Source organism: Aethalodelphis obliquidens, unplaced genomic scaffold (genome assembly GCF_003676395.1).
Source record: "Aethalodelphis obliquidens isolate GAN/ISIS:26980383/991018 unplaced genomic scaffold, ASM367639v1 scaffold20, whole genome shotgun sequence".
Taxonomy (NCBI): domain Eukaryota; kingdom Metazoa; phylum Chordata; class Mammalia; order Artiodactyla; family Delphinidae; genus Aethalodelphis; species Aethalodelphis obliquidens.
Window position 1 is genome coordinate 1,556,626 of NW_020837964.1, and position 17,720 is coordinate 1,574,345.

The following is a 17,720-nucleotide window of genomic DNA, read 5'->3' on the forward strand; positions in this document are numbered from 1 at the left end:
AACGACTCCACCAGCCCCACGTGAGTCAGGGAGGCCGGGATGGGGACTCCCGCAGGCACGCAAGCGGTCCGGGTCCTCTGGGGCCTGGTCCCAGCTGGAGAAAGCAGCACGGGAATAAAGCAAACGGTACTGGGTGCACGAGAGATCCACCTGCAGGGCTCGTGATAAACTCCAGCAAAGACCAGACACAGGCCTGCAGTCAGCTACACCCACGGCACTGAGATCATCCTTGAAAACAGCAAGGCTGGGGGGAGCGGGGCCGCGGTAAGCCGGGTGCGGGCTCAGGGGGCCTGGAGCTGCCCCAGGCCTCGCGGCCCGGCCGGCACGAGGTCCTCACTAGGCAGGCCGCCCGCGGGTGGGCGGAGAGAGCCTGGGACTCCAAGGAGCGGCCTTGACCCACACCCACCAGCCTGGCCGGGAGCCAGGGCCCCTGTGTGGTCACACCCGGAGGTCCTCTCAGGGAGCAGGGCCAGCACAGTCCCCCAGGGGACAGCGCACAGGGAATGAGCCGAAGACCAGCCTTGCCACCCACATCCCAGGCCAGACCCCTCATCCCTCCCTCGATTCGGGGAGCTGGTGGCTAGACGGAGAATAAATCCCGGTTTTGTGAGGCCAAGAGCTCACGCAACCTTGTGGAGTCCTTCACAGGAAAAGCAGTGCAAAGTCACGGACACCAGTCCGGCACAGTGGTGAACACATGGTTCCTGCTCTGCCGGTGCCGCAGTGGTGGCGGCATCCCCACGTCACCACTGGGTGCGTCGGGCCCGGGGGCGCTCAGACTCCCCCTGGGCGCCGCCCCTATCTACACCCAGGACGGCTAGCGGTGCTCAGTTCTACTAGAAGAGACAGCAAACCCGTCAACACACCCCACTAAACCCAGTCGCTCCGTATCCCCCGCCTGCTGCCCCAGGACAGGCCCCAGACAAGCCAGAGCCACCGCAGCGCCCGTGCCAGGAGGGGAGGGGTGATGGGGGGTCGCGCCGGTGGTCATAACCAAATGCAGCTACGACGTCACCGTGCAAACTTTACGGAAGGTCACGGCCATGGGAGTGCATGGCGAGGGCCCCTCCCCGGGCCTCAGGAGGCTGGAACTGGGGTGGGGGTAGGGGGCCCCAGTGGGCACCTCCCAGGGTCAGCAGGGGCTCAGGTCCAGCGGGGCAGCAGGGGCGGCTGCAGCCAGTCCTCTCGGCTCTGCCCACTTGGGCTTGCAGCCTGGCTCCAGGGTGGCGCTTAGCAGCCGGGTCCTATGGGAACCTCAGGCCGCCATCCAGCTGTGCAGGCGGGCCAGGCCGCCCACCGTCCCCCCACTCCTGGCTTCCTCTGGGCATCACGGCCCCTCGGCCCTCTGCCCGTCCTCCTGAGAGGGCAGCTGACCTAGAAATGCAGCCTGGGCCTCTGGGTCCTACGGCCTCATGGAACGAAGCCAGTGGTAAAGCAACACGACCAGGACAGTCACAACCGCCGCCTGGCAGCCGTGCCCACAGCAGTGACCCTCACTCCTGGCATCTGCCGGCAACGCTCAGATCCGGGTTTCTCTGGGCGAATCTCACTCCTTGTAGAGCCAGCCAGTGGCCGCTCGCTCCCCGGGGCCGCGGCGTGTGGGTTTCCAGGGAGGGAGCAGCGAGGGCAGGTGGACGGCAGGCTGTGTGCGCTGGCACCGTCCTAGGAAGCGGGCTGCGTGGGTGAGTGGTCTTTGATGCCGTTGGAGGGGGAACCAGAGCCTGACCCACTTCCGCGTTTTCTGGCAGAGGAAATGGACAGAGAAGAGGCACGGCTCGCACAGGCCCTGCTCAGTCTGTTATTCCATCCGACTGGTAGGGCGGCCGCCGACTCCTTCCCCTAAACCAGCTGCTGGCCGCTGCCCCCAACTCCGCTCTGGAGGGTCGCCAGCCTTCTCAAAAGCCCCTGGGCGCCTGGCACGTGTCCCCTGCTCTGGGTGTGTGTGTGTGGGGGGGCGGTCACCGAGAAACCTCAAGGCTGACCGACCAGCCCTGCGCCCGAGCAGGGGCCGCTGGGGGCTCTGCTCTGACCCCTCCTCCTGGCGCCCACGGTCAAGGACAGGAACAGGCTTCCCGAGTTGGCCACCTCTGGACGCGGCAGGAGAAGCTCCCCCCAGCTCCTGTGTGTGTGGAGCTGGGCCCTTCATTACCCTCCGCCTGGCACAGTCCGGAAAGCGGAACCCAGGACAGGGTTACTGCCCGGTGACTTCAAATGGCTGGGCCGCGTGGGGTGGCGGCGGACAGACCCTTCTGAAAACGAGACTCACTGGGGGGATGAGAGGAGGCCCATCCAGGCGAGGAGGGGTCCGAGCTCTAAGCCCACCCAGGCCAGGCCAGAGCGGCAGCCTCCGAACTTCCTGACATGTTCATTTGTGCTGCAACCAGAGGGTGTGTGTGGGAGGGAACGGGAGCGGCCGAGGTTGGGTAGGGGGGACACTTTCAAGGAAGGTACGTGCTCCCCGAGCCACAGCCAGACCACGTACAGCCCACCTCAGGAGACCAGGACAGCTGGCCAGAGGACTAACCCTCCGGGAGGCCCTGGGAAAGCAGGTTGGGGTATGGGGCGTGGGGAGGGGGGCCAGAATGTGGGGCGGTGAGAGGCGGGGGCCAGGTCGGGGGCCGGGTGCTCTCAGGGCCTGCTTCCTCCTCGCCTGGCTGAGACGGGGGGTGATTTTAATGCACAGTCAGGATTCCGTGGGATGCAGCACAGAGCGCTCAGCACATCTGAGGCTCTGAGGCTGAGTCCCGGTGGCCGACCTGACCCCATGGTCACCTCCAGTGCGGAGCCCCACGCAGACACTGAGAGTGTGGGTTTCTAGCTGTGCTCCGACACTTGCTTGGCGGTGACCCCTGTGCTCGCTTCCCTTGATGAAACAGTGAGGCTTTGCCAGCAGTGAGGGCGGGAGGAGCTGGAACAGGCCGGGGAGGGGAGAGTGGGCTCGCCAGGCAGAATCACGCGGCCCCTGGGAAGCGCAGGGTGCTCCCCCGCTGATCTGTGCAGGTAGGCGAACACTGGGATTTTCTGTGTGGGCTTTTGCTAGATGAGTAGGAGTTCAAGCGGGTTGAGGAGGGAAGAGAGGGCGTGAGGGGCGAGGCGGTCAGCGGGTTATGGCTCCCGACTGGGTGAAGGATTCCTGGGCTCAGGAGGCCAGGGGAGGGGGCCAAAGCCCAGGAGACTCCAGGGCCAGGGCAACAGGGCGCCTTGTCACCCACCAATGGGGACAGGTCTCCCTCGGGAGGTTTGTGATTTTCCCCCATAAACATCGTATGAATCTTTAATTGGATTTATTTCTTGATATTTTACGGCTACTTTAATGAAGTCTTCTTAAAGTTTCATTTTCATGTGACTGCTGATGGAATGTAGAAATGCAGCAACACTCTGTACAGGAAGTCCCCTACACACAAAGCTTCCAGTTGTGAATTTTCAGAGATGCAAACATGCCCCTGTATGCCAGCTGTTGTACCGTGCTACTGTACTTTTCAAGGTACTGTACTGTAAAATTAAAGATCTTTTATTTTTTGTGCTTGTTTTTTATGTATTATTTGTGTGAAAAGTATTATAAACCTATTACAGTACAGTACTATGTAGCCGATTGTGTTAGTTGGGTACCTAGGCTAATTTGTTGTACTTATGAACGTGCTCTCAGAAGGGAACTCGTTCGTATGTAGGGACTTGGTTTTGACCCCAAACCTTGCTAACAGTTGCGATAACCTGTCTTTGGAAATTGTTTGGAACAATTTTCTAGAACACAACGCCATCACCTCAAATAATGACAGCTTTGTCTCTCCCTTTCCACTCCTGAAGTCTTGTTTCCTTCTCCCCCACGGCTTGGAAGGCCTTCAGCTCAACGCTGAACCAAGTTCCTGGGGTCAACGGTGAGCCTGCTGCCGGCCGGCCGGGCTTTGTGGAAAGCCTTGAGCGAGGTGAGGAAGTTCCCTCTTATTTCTAGAATGCTGTCTCGTTTTTTTTTTAACATTTTGAATAGAGGCTGAATTTTTTTTAAAGGCTGGCTCTGCTTCTGTGGAGCTAATCGTGTGACTTTCCCCCTTAATCTCTAAATGTGTTGTGTCACAAACCAGGCTGCAATCCTGAGCTAAAAACACACGGGCACCAAGAAAACCTGAAGGATTTATTGTGTCCACGCTTGTGAATTCACGTATTTAGTTTAGGGAGCTCAGCCCGGTTCCTAGAAATAAAATAAAACCTCAAGCCCGACGTGTTTCTCGGGACCCGCAAGTCAGGCAGCGAATGATCTCCCATCTGTACTTTGTATTATTGCCAGATTTGATCTGCTAATATTTTGCATAGAATTTCTTTTCTCTGAGTAAGACCGGTCTGTAATTTTCTGTCCCTACTCATCTTCTTAGGTTTTGATGCCAGAGATATCTGAGCCTCATAACTGAGCTGGGAAATGTTCCGTCTCTGTTTTCTGGAGTCTGAGAAAGGGTGGGCTACGTCCTTCTCTGAGCGTTTGGTACACCATTCTTCATTCTATTTTCTTCTACCCTATTTTCCAGTTCACCAGTGATCTCAGCTCTGCCTAATCTGCCACGATACCTACATCCTGAATTCGCAATTTTGATTATTCTATGAAAGTTGTACAATGACGCTTTTGTACTTCGAGAAAGTTTTCGGGTCACTGTTCCAATTCTCAGTGCTCCTCTCTCTGAACATCGTAAGCAGATTGTGTGAAAGCCTGGGAGAAGTCCAGCGCCCGTGGTCCGCTGTTTATGTTGGTTTCGTCTGTGCTGCCTTCTCTCTCGTCTGCTTGCTTATTCCTGATTGTGTGCTGGGAGTGGTGAGTGTGCACAACCGCTTGCGGACTGAATTCCATGCCATCTTCCTTTCACAAGGATCGTGTGTGCTTCACCCGGCAGTGGGGACACAGCAGTGCAAGGCCTCGGCAGCCCAGCATCTGTACCCCCAGAGGCGCCCCCGTCCTGTGCCCCCTTCTTTCTTGCCTTCTTTCGGAGCCATTGGGTATTTTTCCTCACGGCAACTTCCCCCCTATCAGCCTGGAAGCTACAGATACTGTTCCTAGTCTTTTAACGGATAAGGAAGGACAACTTAACGGCTGAAGCCCAGACTACTAGTTCTCTACCATCTTCCCGAGTGCTCCCTTCATCACACGCTACTTCTTTTTCTCTGTAAGCCCCACAGACACTACCTTCTCCTACGCAGCCGGTGTTCCGGACAACTCACATTTACCCCTTTCTCTGGGCTTCCTTCCTCCCCGAATCTCAGATCCTCCGTCTGGTACCACCTGCCTTCCGCCAGAAGCGTAGGTTTTAAGATGCTTTAGTGCGGGCCTACCGGCAGCAAACTCTGGCCCTTTGTGTGTCTTATTTAGAAAGAAGAAGAAGAAAAAACAAAAGCTTTTAGGGTGAAGCGTGACAAGGAAACATACAAATCACGGCACACCTTCGCACAGCGCCAGCGCACCCAGATTAAGACACGCGGAGATGCCAGCCCCCCGGCCGCCCGCCTCACCACTGCCCCTTCCTCCCTGGATGATTCTAACGCCAGGGAGGAAGGAGGCTCGTCCTGCCCCCTCTTGAAATGGGCATAAACGGGGTCACGGTCCTGCTTCCGGCCCCACCCATCGGTGTGACGGCAGGACTCCATCCACTCCCACGACTGTTGGCGTCCCGTGGGAAGGGCAGGCCACGGGAGGCACCCCGCGCCGCTGTGAAGGGTGCGGCGCCTGGAGGGGCTGCTGGACCACCCGCCCCGGGGCGCTCTCCCCAGTAGGGAGCCTGCGCGCTTCCGCCCAGCCCCGCCCCCGCCTCGCGGGAGGCCCCACCCGCACACCCCTCAAGGTCGCTAGTCTTTCGGATCCTGGTGGTTCTGGAGGCATCTCATGGTGGTTTTGACTTGACCACTGGAACACTTTTTCACACGTTCGTTGGCCATCTGGAGGGCCTCTTGCTGTGGTCTGTTCATGCGCGCATGTCTTTTGCCTTTCCTCGGGCGAGTAGCATGGGGGCAAAACTCACTAATCAATAATTCGGCCGCGATGAATGAATGACCGTTATAAACCCCGCTTCTGAAAAGGATCAGATGGTTTCCCTCCTCCACCCCATCCCTCTTCCCCCGTCTCCCTAGGGGCACCCGCGCTTTGTCCATTTCAACATGGACCTGTCTGTCTCTCTTCCCTTCCTGGTAATAAGAAGGCTGATTACCTTACAGGTCCAGATCATGTCCCTTATTGGCGAGAAGGGTGGCAAACACCTACCCCACTCGTGGCTGCTGGGGTCAGTGCTGCTCACACAACAAGATGGGACATGAGCCTCTTTGTTCCGCGCAGGAGTTTATAAACACTGCTGTTCTTCCGCAAACACTTCCGAGCACGTAACAGTGAAGTCATCTGAGCCTGGAAGTTTCCTTGTGACGAGTTTTTAACTTATAGGTAAGATTCCGTAAGGATAGGTGCTATTAAGAGCGCCATCAGGAAGGGGCAGTATAGGAGTTCCCAGGGCTCATCCCCTCCCAGGAATGTCCCTTTGAACAACCAACCATCCACACGTGAAAATGCTTCCCAAGAGCTCAGGACTCCGGGTGAGGGATTACAGCACGTGGGTGGAGCAGAGAAATAAGACAAGACACAATGAGGAGGGTAGAAGAGACAGGTTCACATTACCCATCCCTGCCTCCCCTCCCCCAGGCATAGGTTGTCCAGCAGAGAGACACCCTCCGCACTGGGGAGGGCGAGTGACATGAGCGCCCGACTTTACCCCGGACTCGAGCACCTGCAGGTGGCTGCAGGTGTCCGGCCCGCCCCAGGGAACCCAGGCACCAGGCCTGCCCACCGGCTGACCAGGCACCAGCAGGAAGCTGCCCGAGGACTCCAGCAGCGAGCCCATCTGCGGACACCATCCCATGACCCACCCGGGTTCCTGGATGGGCCGACTGATGAAGGACTTCCCTGCCAAACCCAGTCTGTACAGTTGGAACAGGTGCCTACTTCTTCTAATGTTCAGACACCAACACAAGGCCACGAGATCACGAGTAATCAAGGAAACAAGACACACAAAAGGGAACTAGCACATCCAAAAAAAAAAAAAATCTTTATAAAAAAGAAAGGGAACTAATGAAACTACAACGAATGACACCAAAAAATGGAGATCTATGAAATGTCTGACAGAGAATTCAGAAAAATCCTCTTAAAGAAATGTAGTGAGCTACAAGAAAACACAGATAGACCGCTAAATGGAATTAGTAAAACAATGCGTGGACAAAATGAGAAGTTCAACAAAGAAACAGAAAACAAACACACACCAGCCCTCCACCCCCAGAAACCCTAAAGTTTAAGAATACAGTGACTGAAACGAAGAATCTGATAGAGCGGTCCAACAGCACAAAGGATCTGTGAACCAGAAGGCAGCCCACTTGAAACCATCCAGCCAGAGGCGCAGAAAGAAAAAAAGAATGAAAAAGAGTGAAGAAAACAGGGGTGAACTATAGGACACGGTTAAAAGAAAGAGTGGGCACAATACTGGGATCCCAGAAGGAGAGAAATAATGGCGGAACTTCCCAAAGCTGGAGGGGAGATTTAGACCTCCAAGTTCCTAAAGCTCAGAGATCGCCCTAAAATTTCAACCCCAAACTATCTTCTCCAGAACACAGCACAAGAGAACTGTGTAAAATGAAAGCCAAGGGGAGAGTTTTACAAGCAGCAAGAGAAAAAAAAATTCCTCACATACAAGGGAAGCCCCGTGAGGCTATTAGTGGGTTTCTCGGCAGAAGCTATGCAGGCCAGTGGGATGATATATTAGAAATGCTGCCAACAGAGAACACCCAGCACAGCCGTCCTTCCGAAATGAAGGGGAGATGAAAGTCTCTTCTGAAGAAATAAAAGCTGAGGGAGCTCCTCACCACTGGACCTGCCTTACAAGAAATGCTGTAAAGAGCTCTTCATGCTGAAATGAAAGGATGCTAATCAGTAACATAAAAGCACATGAAAATATAAAACACACCAGCAAAGGTAAGTACATAGTCAAACTTAGAATACTCTAACACTGTAATATGGTGGTGTGTTAATCACTTCACTCTACTATAAAAGTTAAAGGACCAAAGTATTAAAAATGACCTAGAGCTGCAATTAATTTGTCAATGGATACACAAGGTAAAAAGGTGTAAACTGTGACTTCAAAAAGATAAAATGGTCACTTTGTTATGAAGCAGAAACTAACACACCATTGTAAAGCAATTATACCCCAATAAAGATATTTTTAAAAAAAAAGAAAAAAAAGATAAAATGGGAGGGTTAAAAGGTAGAGTTTTTGTATATGGTCAAAGTTGGTGTCAGCTTTAGAAGGACTGTTGTTAAACCTACAGGGGATACACAAAAGATGAAGGAAACGGAATCAAAGCACACAGTATGGAAATCATCAATTCACAAAGGAAGACAGCAAGAAAGGAACACGGGAACGACAAAACATTAAGAAAACAATAAGATGGCATTAGTAATTCTTCATTTATCAATAATAACTCTAAATGCAAATGGATTAATTCTCCAATCAAAAGTCACAGAGTGGCTGAACAATAAAAAAACAAGACTCAAATGTATGTTGTCTAAAAAGAGACCCACTTCAGCTTTGAGGACACACACAGGCTCAAAGTGAAGGGATGGAAACGATATTACACACAAACAGGGAACAAAAGACAGCAGGGGTAACTATACTTACATTTTTAAAAAGTTTTGACTTTGAGTCAAAACTGTAACAAGAGACAAATAAGGTCATTAAATAACGATAAAAGGGTCAATTCATCCATTTATCAAAAGGATATAACAATTGTAAATGTATACAGTGCTCATGGTGCTGGTATATTTTTTTAAATAAATTTATTTATTTGTTTGTTTGTGGCTGCATTGGGTCTTTGTTGTTGCACACAGGCCTTCTCTAGTTGTAGCGAGCGGGGGCTACTCTTCATTGGCGGTGCGCAGGCTTCTCGTTGCAGTGTCTTCTCTTGTTGCGGAGCACGGGCTCTAGGCGTGCAGGCCTCAGTAGTTGTGGCTCGCGGGCTGTAGAGCGCAGGCTCAGTAGTTGTGGCGCACGGGCTTAGCTGCTCCGCGGCATGTGGGACCTTCCCGGACCAGGGCTTGAACCCGTGTCCCCTGCATTAGCAGGCGGGTTCTTAACCACTGCACCACCAGGGAAGCCCAGTGCTGATATTTTAAAAAGATAAAATTGACAAACATTTAGCTAGACCAGCTAAGAAAAGAAAGAAGATTCAAATAAATAAAATCAGAAATATGAGGAGACATCCAACTGACACCACAGAAATACAAGGGATTGTAAAAGACTACTATGAACAATTACACACCAACAAACTGGATAACCTAGAAGAAATGGATCAATTCCTAGAAACATACAACCTACCAAGGCTGAATCATGAAGAAATAGAAAACCTGAACAGACCAATACAAGTAAAGAGATTGAGTCAGTAATCAAAACCTCCCAACACAGAAAAGCCCAGGACCAGATGGCTTCACTGGTGAACTCTACCAAACCTGTAAAGAAAAATTAATGTCAATCCTTCTCAAACGCTTCCAAAAAACTGAAGAAGGGATATTCCCAAACTCATTGGCAAGCCCAGCATTACCCTGATAGCAAAGCCAAAGATACCACAAGGAGAGAGAACTACAGACCAATATCCCTGATGAATATGGATGCAAAATTCTCAACGAAATTCTAGCAAACCAAATTCACTAGCACATGAAAAGGGCCACACACCATGACAGTGATCCCTGGGATGCAAGGATGGTTCAACATACACAAACCTATAAATGTAATACACCACATTAAGAGAATACAGATAACAATCATACCATCTCAATAGATGCAGAAAAAGCATTTGAAAACTAGAATATCCTTTCACAATAAAAACTCTCAACAAATAGTTATAAAAGGAACATACTTCAACATAATAAAAGCCATATATGACAAACCCATAGCTAACATCATACTCAATGGTATAAAGTTGAAAGTGTTTCCTCTAAGATCAGGAACAGGACAAGACAAGGGTGCCCACTCTCACCATTTCTCCTCGATCTAGTATTGGAGGTTCCAGTCAGAACAATTAGGCTAGGGGGGAAAAAAAAAAGACATCCAAGTCAGAAAGGAATAAGTTAGTCTCTGCCTGCAGATAATATGATCTTATATATAGAAAATCCTAAAGGCACCACCAAAAAACTGTTAAAACTAATAAACAAATTCAGTACAGTTACAGGATACAATATTAACATACAAAAATCAGTTGTTTCTGTTTCTGTACACTAACAATGAACTATATGAAAGAGAAACAAATAAAACAATCTCAATTACAATAGCATCAAAAACAATAACTTATTTAGGAATAAATTTAACTAAGTAAGTGAAAGATCTGTACATTGAAAAATTATAAGACATTGATGAAGGAAACTCAAGACACAAACAATTGGAAAAATATCCTGTGTACATGGATTGGAAAAAGTAATATGGTTAAAATGTCTATACTACACAAAGCCATCTACAGATTCAATGCAATCCCTATCAAAATTCCAATGGCATTTTTCACAGAAATAGAAAAAACAATCCTGAAATTCTTATGGAACCACGGAAGACCCGAATAGCCAAAGCATACTTGAGGAAGAAGAACAAAGCTGGAGGTATCATGCGTCCTGATTTCAAACTATATCACAAAGCTATAGTAATCAAAACAGTATGGTACTGCCATAAAAACAGACACAGACCAATGAAAGAAAATCAACATCCCAGAAATCAACCCACACATATACGGTCAACTTGTATTTAACAAGGGAACCAAGAATATTCAATGGGGAAAGAACAGTGTCCTCAACACATGGTGTTGGGAAAACTGGATAATAACATGCAAAAGAATGAAATTGGACCCTTATCTTACACAACTCACAAAAATTAACTCAAAAGGGATTTAACACTTAAATGTGAGACCTGAAACCATAAAATTCGTAAAAGAAAACAGAGAAAAAGCTCCTTGACATTGGTCTTGGCAACAGTTTTTTGGATATGACACCTAAAGCACAAGCAACAAAAGCAAAAATAAACAAGTGAGGCTACATCTAACTAAAACACTTCTGCACAGCAAAAGAAATAATCAACAAAGTAAAAATGCAACCTACAGAAGGGAGAAAATATCTGCAGACCATCTATCTGATAAGGGGCTAATATACAAAATATATAAGGAATTCACATAACAGCAAAAAACAAATAAATCAATTGGAAAATGGGCAAAGGACTGGAATAGATACTTTTCCGAAGAAGACACACATATGGCCAACAGGCACATAAAAAGAGGCTCAACATCGCTAATTATTAGGGAAATGCAAATCAAAACCACAATGAGCTATCCCTTCACACCTATCAGAACAGCTATTATGAAAAAGTCAGAAAATAGTAAGTGCTGGCAAGGATGTGGAGAAAAGGGAATCTTTGTGCACCGTTGGTGGGAATGTAAATTGGCACAGCCGTGATGGGAAACAGTATGGAGGGTCCTCAAAAAAATTAAAAATAGAGCTACCATATGATCCAGCAATTCCACTTCTGGGAATATATCTGAAGGAAATATAAATTTTTCTCTAAGAACACCTTTCAATGTATTCCATGAGTTCTGATATGTTGACCTGTCGTATTTAATTGTCAATTAGAAATACTTTTCCACTCTGATCTCTTATTTGACGTTCTTCCTGGTCTGGTGTGTGGGTGACTTGAATAATGTTCAAAAGAGCAGGTGGGAAGAACAGAAAGCGTGCCCCGTGACCGCCGTATGCCGTGTTCTACACGTCGATTAGGTCAAGTGCACTAATCACGCCGTTTGGACATCCCACACCTTACTGACTTTTTTTTCTGTGCTGTGTTTCTTTTTTTCTTTTTTTTTTTTGTGGTACACGGGCCTCTCTCACTGTTGTGGCCTCTCCCGTTGCGGAGCACAGGCTCTGGACACGCAGGCTCAGCGGCCATGGCTCACGGGCCCAGCCGCTCCGCGGCATGTGGGATCTTGCTGGACCGGGGCATGAACCCATGTCCCCTGCATCGGCAGGCAGACTCTCAACCACTGTGCCACGAGGGAAGCCCTGTGCTGTGTTCCTTAAACGTCTGTTATAAATATTGACTTTTGTTTTTGCTGTATGCGGGCCTCCCACTGCTGTGGCCTCTCCCGTTGCAGAGCATAGGCTCCAGACGCGCAGGCTCAGCGGCCATGGCTCACGGGCCCAGCCGCTCCACAGCATGTGGGATCTTCCCAGACTGGGGCACGAACCTTTGTCCCCTGCATCGGCAGGCAGACTCTCAACCACTGCGCCACCAGGGAAGCCCATTAAATATTGACTTTGATGCCTTACAATTGTACAGCATCTTGATCCTTTCTCTCCAGGGCAAGGAAAGGGGGCTTTACAACGACTTAGCTCCTTTCCTGCCTGCCCCAACCTTCAGAGCAATGTTTTCCAACATTTTATTGTGAGGCAGCTTACACGGAGTACTAGATACACCTCCTCGTTGTTGTATTTGCCCCCCCGCCCCCCAACCTTCTGCTCTCAGAATCTCCTCCTGGGTCCATATTCCTGCTCTTGAAGAAAATGTCTTACAACTTCCTTTATAGGATGGAATCGTCTGCAGGTGACACCGTCATTCTTGTTCCTGTTTTTTTAAATGTTGCCCAATTCTCTATTTTTAATAACCTTGAGATATAATTTATATCCCCAAAACGTCACCCCTTCTAGTGTGACTTCTAGTGGATCTACAGAGTTGGGCCAACAGCACCACTAATTCCAGAACATCTTCGTCCTCTCCAGAAGAATCCGCATTTGCAGTATTAGTCACTCCCTACCTCCCCTCCCCCAGCCCAGGCCACTGCTCATCTGCTCTCTGTCTCCACGGATTTGCCCATTCCGGACGTTTCATACAAATAGAACCACATAATATGCGGGCTATTGGGTCTGGCTTCTCTCACTCAGCACGTGTTCAAGGTTCATCCACCATGAAACCTGTGTCAGTGCTTCCTTCCTTTTACGGCTGAGCTACAAGGCTGCTGTGTTGGTGGACCCCATCTTGTAGGCTGTTCCCAGTCTCCGGCTATCGTGAAAAGTGCGCTATGAATGTTCCTGTGCACATTTACGTGTGGACATACGGTTTCAATTCTCCTGGGTGTACACCTCAGAGCAGAGCTCTGGGCCAGATGCCAACTGTCACCGGCGTTCTTGAACAGCTGTTCTACTAAAGACCCGACTCCGTGCAGAGCATTTTTCCCATAACGCCTCTGCTTCTGATGTGCCCTCCCCTCATGAGGGTGGTCCGTCCTTCCTCTCTGGCTGCTTCTGGGTTATGCTTGTCTTCGACGTTCTGCGTGTGTCCAGGCACGGCTTCCTCTGTATTTCTACGTGAGATCTGTTCTGCTTCCCCAATCCTTTACGTGTCATCTTCCTTCTATTCTCTCCTTCTGGGATTCCAGACACACGTTAATTAGACCATCAATACGGCATGCTCCTTCAGACACGACTTTCTCTAAAGACCCCCCAGAGCTGGGACTTTCTGGGGCTGGAAGAGGCCATGCCATTCAACAGCGCAGCTTACTCGTGGGAGCACCCCAATTCTGAAGGCTCACGCTGCCTCGAGGGACACCGTGCCTGGAGACACTCCATCGTGCAGCCCCCTGCACCCCAGGCTCCATCACAGGACTGCCAGGACAGCCACGCCCCTTCCTCTGGAAGGGCCCACACAGCTACATCAGGGCCGCCACAGGCCCAGGGGCCATCTCCTAAGAGGAAACAACGTGACAGCCGCCGTGGTCATAAATACATTTTATTCCATTAGAAATGCACAATCACAGTGCTGACAGCATCCCCCTAGAAAAGTAGGTAAGCAACGTTTCCATCAAAATCGTTAGTCTTCTTTTGCAAATACCTATTCTCATTACACTGAACAGAGCACACAGCAAAAGGCTTCTGCTACTCCACTTTTTTTTCAATTTTGTTTTTTGTTATAAACACCATAGCAAATTAAAAAAGCTGTTTGAACAGAGAAAAATATCGTAGTTCTTGATTTCCCACGTGTACTTAACGCGACCACGCTGTGCTTCCCGCTCCTTCCCCGGACACGGCGGGGTGATCAAAAGAAACAGGGTCTTCAGGCGGGGGCGGCAGGGGCTACCGTCGTCTTTATTTACCGGGGCACTCTCCCCGAGGATGAGGCACTCGGATGCACTTGAGCAGAACGTGTGCGGGCCCCCTCCCGTGCGGAGCCGAGGGACGGGTGCGTGTGAACGGTGCGGGTGACGGGAACCAGCGCTGAGCGGTGGCTCTGGCTCGGGCCCTGTCTGGTCGGCGGCCGTCCCCTCACTGGATCTGGATGGCCCCATGCTCCAGCTGCATCTCGGACTGCAGGGTGGGCTGCAGGGCGTCGGCCGCCTGCAAGAGGGGAGAGGGCGCTTTCTATCAAAGGGCCCAGCGTGCGCATCCGGGCCACTCCCTGGTCACGGACACCAGCGGTTTTCAGGCACAGAGTAAACACACACCCGAGCTGGAGGGTGAGGCTGGGGGCCTGAGTGTCGCCCCTGCTCTGGGAGAGGATGCTCCCGGCAGCTGTGACAGATCCAGGGCCACGGTCCGTCTCTGTGGGGCCCTGTCTTGGCCCCTGCTCCCCCCACACCTACCCACCGCCTCCCACATGTGCCCCTCAGCTCCAGCCACCAGCGCTGCGTTCCCATTCCCACTGGCCGTGCACCCCAAGTGATCAGCATATTCACAGTTTTAAGGTAGTTTAAAGGAACAAAACACAGTCCTGGACTAAGTCACTGACATCCATCTCAGCCACTAAGAACGGGCCCCCAGATGGAGATCGCTTGGGGGGTTTTCAGACTCCCCTGAGCCGCTGGTCAAAGGCAACACCAGACTCTCAGAGGCGGGCTCCGCGGCTCCGCTGAGGACCTGTAGCTGGAGGGGCCCGGGGGTGGGGTGGGGTGTGGTGGTGCACGGCGGAGGCAGAGTCCTGCGGGGCCAGCGCTCCGCCTACGACTGCAGCTCAAGGGAAAGGCAACACGGCATTTTCGCAGCGGGGGTGGGGGGGTGGGGGCGGTTCCCCACCCATCTGAGGACTCAGCACAGGCCTCCTCCGCGCCGTCCCGAGGCCACAAGATGAGCTGGGCTGGGCACTCGGGAGGCCCACACTCTAGTGGGGAGCCCTGCCCTCCCCCCTCGTCCTCAAAACGCGGCAGGAGACTGGGGCCCCAGGCAGCAGCGAAGCACAGCGCAGCGGAGCAGCGCCAGCACAGATGGGGTGCCCTCTCGCCTGCCCATGGCTGCTCCGGGGAACGGGCCCACCCCTCACGCAGCCTCTGGGGCTCGGGGGGCTCGGGGACCTCGGGAGCCAGACCCGTCCTTCCCCAAGCACCAGATGAGGAGTATGACCCCGTTCCGAGCAGCAAACTCTGGAAGGAAACCCACAGGAGGGCGGGAGCCCTCCTGCTAACGAAGAGACCATTGGGAGACCTCTCCCTGTGCGTGAGGCAGGCGGGGGCCCAGGGAGGGGCCTGGGCCCCAGGGACTGAGCCCTTCTGCGGGGAAGACACTCCAGAAAGTGCACATGTCCCCCTCTGATCTACTGCTCTGTGTGCTACGTGGTCCCACTGGCGGGAAGTCAGGCGCCGGGAGCTCAGTGGACATGGCTCCCCTCAACAGTGACATCCGCACAAAGACCACAGACCTGGCCCAGGAAGACCTGCCACATGACACGCACCCCAGATTCAAGGCACACACTCCAAGTACCCCCGTGCGTGTGAAGCAGCAATGATGTGGGTGTCAGACCCGCCCAGCTCGGACGGAGCCCCAGGGTCCTTCTTTAGGACAGATGTCCCTCGCACCACATGAATAAGCTCGTCCACCCCCCACTCCAAGTTCTGCAAGCCTCGTGCCCGCTCGGTCAACCTCCAGAGCGGCACAGCGTCCAGGCCGTGGCTGCTGCCCACGTGGCACAGTGGACAGGTCTGGGGAGAGGAGGGGGCTGCACCTTCTCCAGGACACACGTTCCAGATCTCTGGGCCAGGTGGAGACTTGTTGTGAACCAGGGTTAAGTCCCCACAGGACCGCTGATCACCCAGCCAGCCACCTGGTCACCAGGGCCACCTTGGGCCCCCTGCCTGGCCCTGCTGAGCCGTGTTCCTCAGCAACTACCAGTGGGAACAGGACACGACACCTAGGACGGCGACCAGCGGAGGCCAGGAGGGGAGGGGACTGCGTGGAAACTCAGGGCTTTAATTCTAAGCGTCAAGGCCGAAGGCAGGATACGCGCAGCTCATCAGTGCTGGGCAGAGGAGGCGGTCCAGGAAGGAGGCAGGGAGGGGCCAACAGGCTGAGGTCACAGCGATGAGAGTGCCCCTGCCCAGAGGCGCTCAGCAGTGAGTCAGTGAGTCAAGCCCACAGCCCGAGGATTGACGGCACCCGTGTCACCCTGGCACCAGCAGCCTGAGCTGCTCCAAGGGCACCCTCTCCGGACCACGCTCTGACAGACCTTGATCACACTGCCCCCAAACAGGCTCAGGCACGAGCACGGGGGCCCACGCCTGGCTCCCCCATACCCAGGGGAGGCCACAATGCTCGCCCAACCAAGCACACCCACTGGGGCCAGAGGTGCGAACGCTTCGAACATCTCGAGCAGCAGCCCCCCTGCCGAACTCACGGCTCAGAAACTGTCCAGATGGAGCCCGAGCGCTGCTTTTCTGGGGCTCCCGGGAGAGCGCAACCGCGAGCAGCGCGGGAAGAGGACCGCAGCCCAGCGCAGCAGAGCTCGGCCCACCAGAGGATGCCATGGGGGAAAAGGGCAGAGGCCACAGGCAAGGGCTGCAAAGGGACTGCCCGTGGCCGGCAGGCGCGCAGACCCTGGGCCGGCCCTGCCCCAGCCCGAGGAACAAGGAGGTCTCAGGTACACTTAATTTGGCCTCTAAATTTATAGGTAAACATTTGCATGAGACAAGAGTTATCTCAAGAAATTGTTTAAGGCTGGTATCTGGGCCAAGAAGCAACCTCTCACCTTTACACTCTCAGGCACTTACAAGACACGGAGTCCCAAGCGAGCGCCCACGTCCACACCACGCACCTCTCGTGGAGCACTTACCTTCCTCGCGGGAGAAGGCCCAAGTGTGTTCACTACCTGCAGGAGGCCCAGCCCTGTCCACTTCCCAAAGGGAGGACCCACCTGGGCTGCAGCGGTGTGGTCGGTCACCGGCGCCAGCTGCACGTACTGGACCTGGATGTCGCTGCCTTGGAGCGGCGAGCCGTCCACCCCCGTGGCAGCAGGGTCCGAAGAAGCCACGGCTATCAGCTGGGCCCCCTGCAGCACCTGCAGACACAGAGCAGAACCGCGTCAGCATAGATAGCGCTGAGGGAATCTGCCCCGTGCTACCTGGACCGCGGGGCGGGGCACCTGCTGAGAAGGGTGTGGCATGCGGGTGCGCCGTGTGGACATGCACGGCAGGACCAGGCTGCTCCACTGCAACTGCAAGTCACCTCCCTCAAACATCCAAGTGCTGGATGCTGAGAGGGGCTTTTAGGCCTTACAGGAAAAAATACCCAAAGAGCGAACTGAACGCAGGGATGTGGCCAAGGGCGAGTCTGAGATGGAACAGGAGCTAAAGCACCTGGAGACCTTCCCAGAGTCACCGCTTTCTCAGGTTCAAGGAAAGGGGAGCCTGAGGGCAGCCAGGAGGACAGG

General features: G+C 52.8%; 1 protein-coding gene across 10 annotated transcripts in view; it reads right to left on the minus strand.

Moving 5' to 3' along the window:
* Positions 1 to 9,949: 9,949 nt before the first annotated feature.
* The window catches only part of BANP (BTG3 associated nuclear protein), a 104,583-nt gene continuing 96,812 nt past the window's right edge, over positions 9,950 to 17,720 (minus strand). For 8 of the 10 annotated variants that reach the window (XM_027119017.1, XM_027119013.1, XM_027119016.1 and 5 more), the window contains 2 exons: positions 17,205 to 17,348; positions 13,802 to 14,422 (listed from right to left, as the gene is read on the minus strand). In XM_027119017.1, coding sequence (XP_026974818.1) covers positions 14,351 to 14,422; positions 17,205 to 17,348 — 216 coding nt within the window. In that variant the 3' untranslated portion in view covers positions 13,802 to 14,350. Of the gene's footprint in view, positions 10,089 to 13,801; positions 14,423 to 17,204; positions 17,349 to 17,720 lie in introns of those variants that run through there. The other 2 variants (XR_003435368.1, XM_027119014.1) reach the window with 2 other exon arrangements.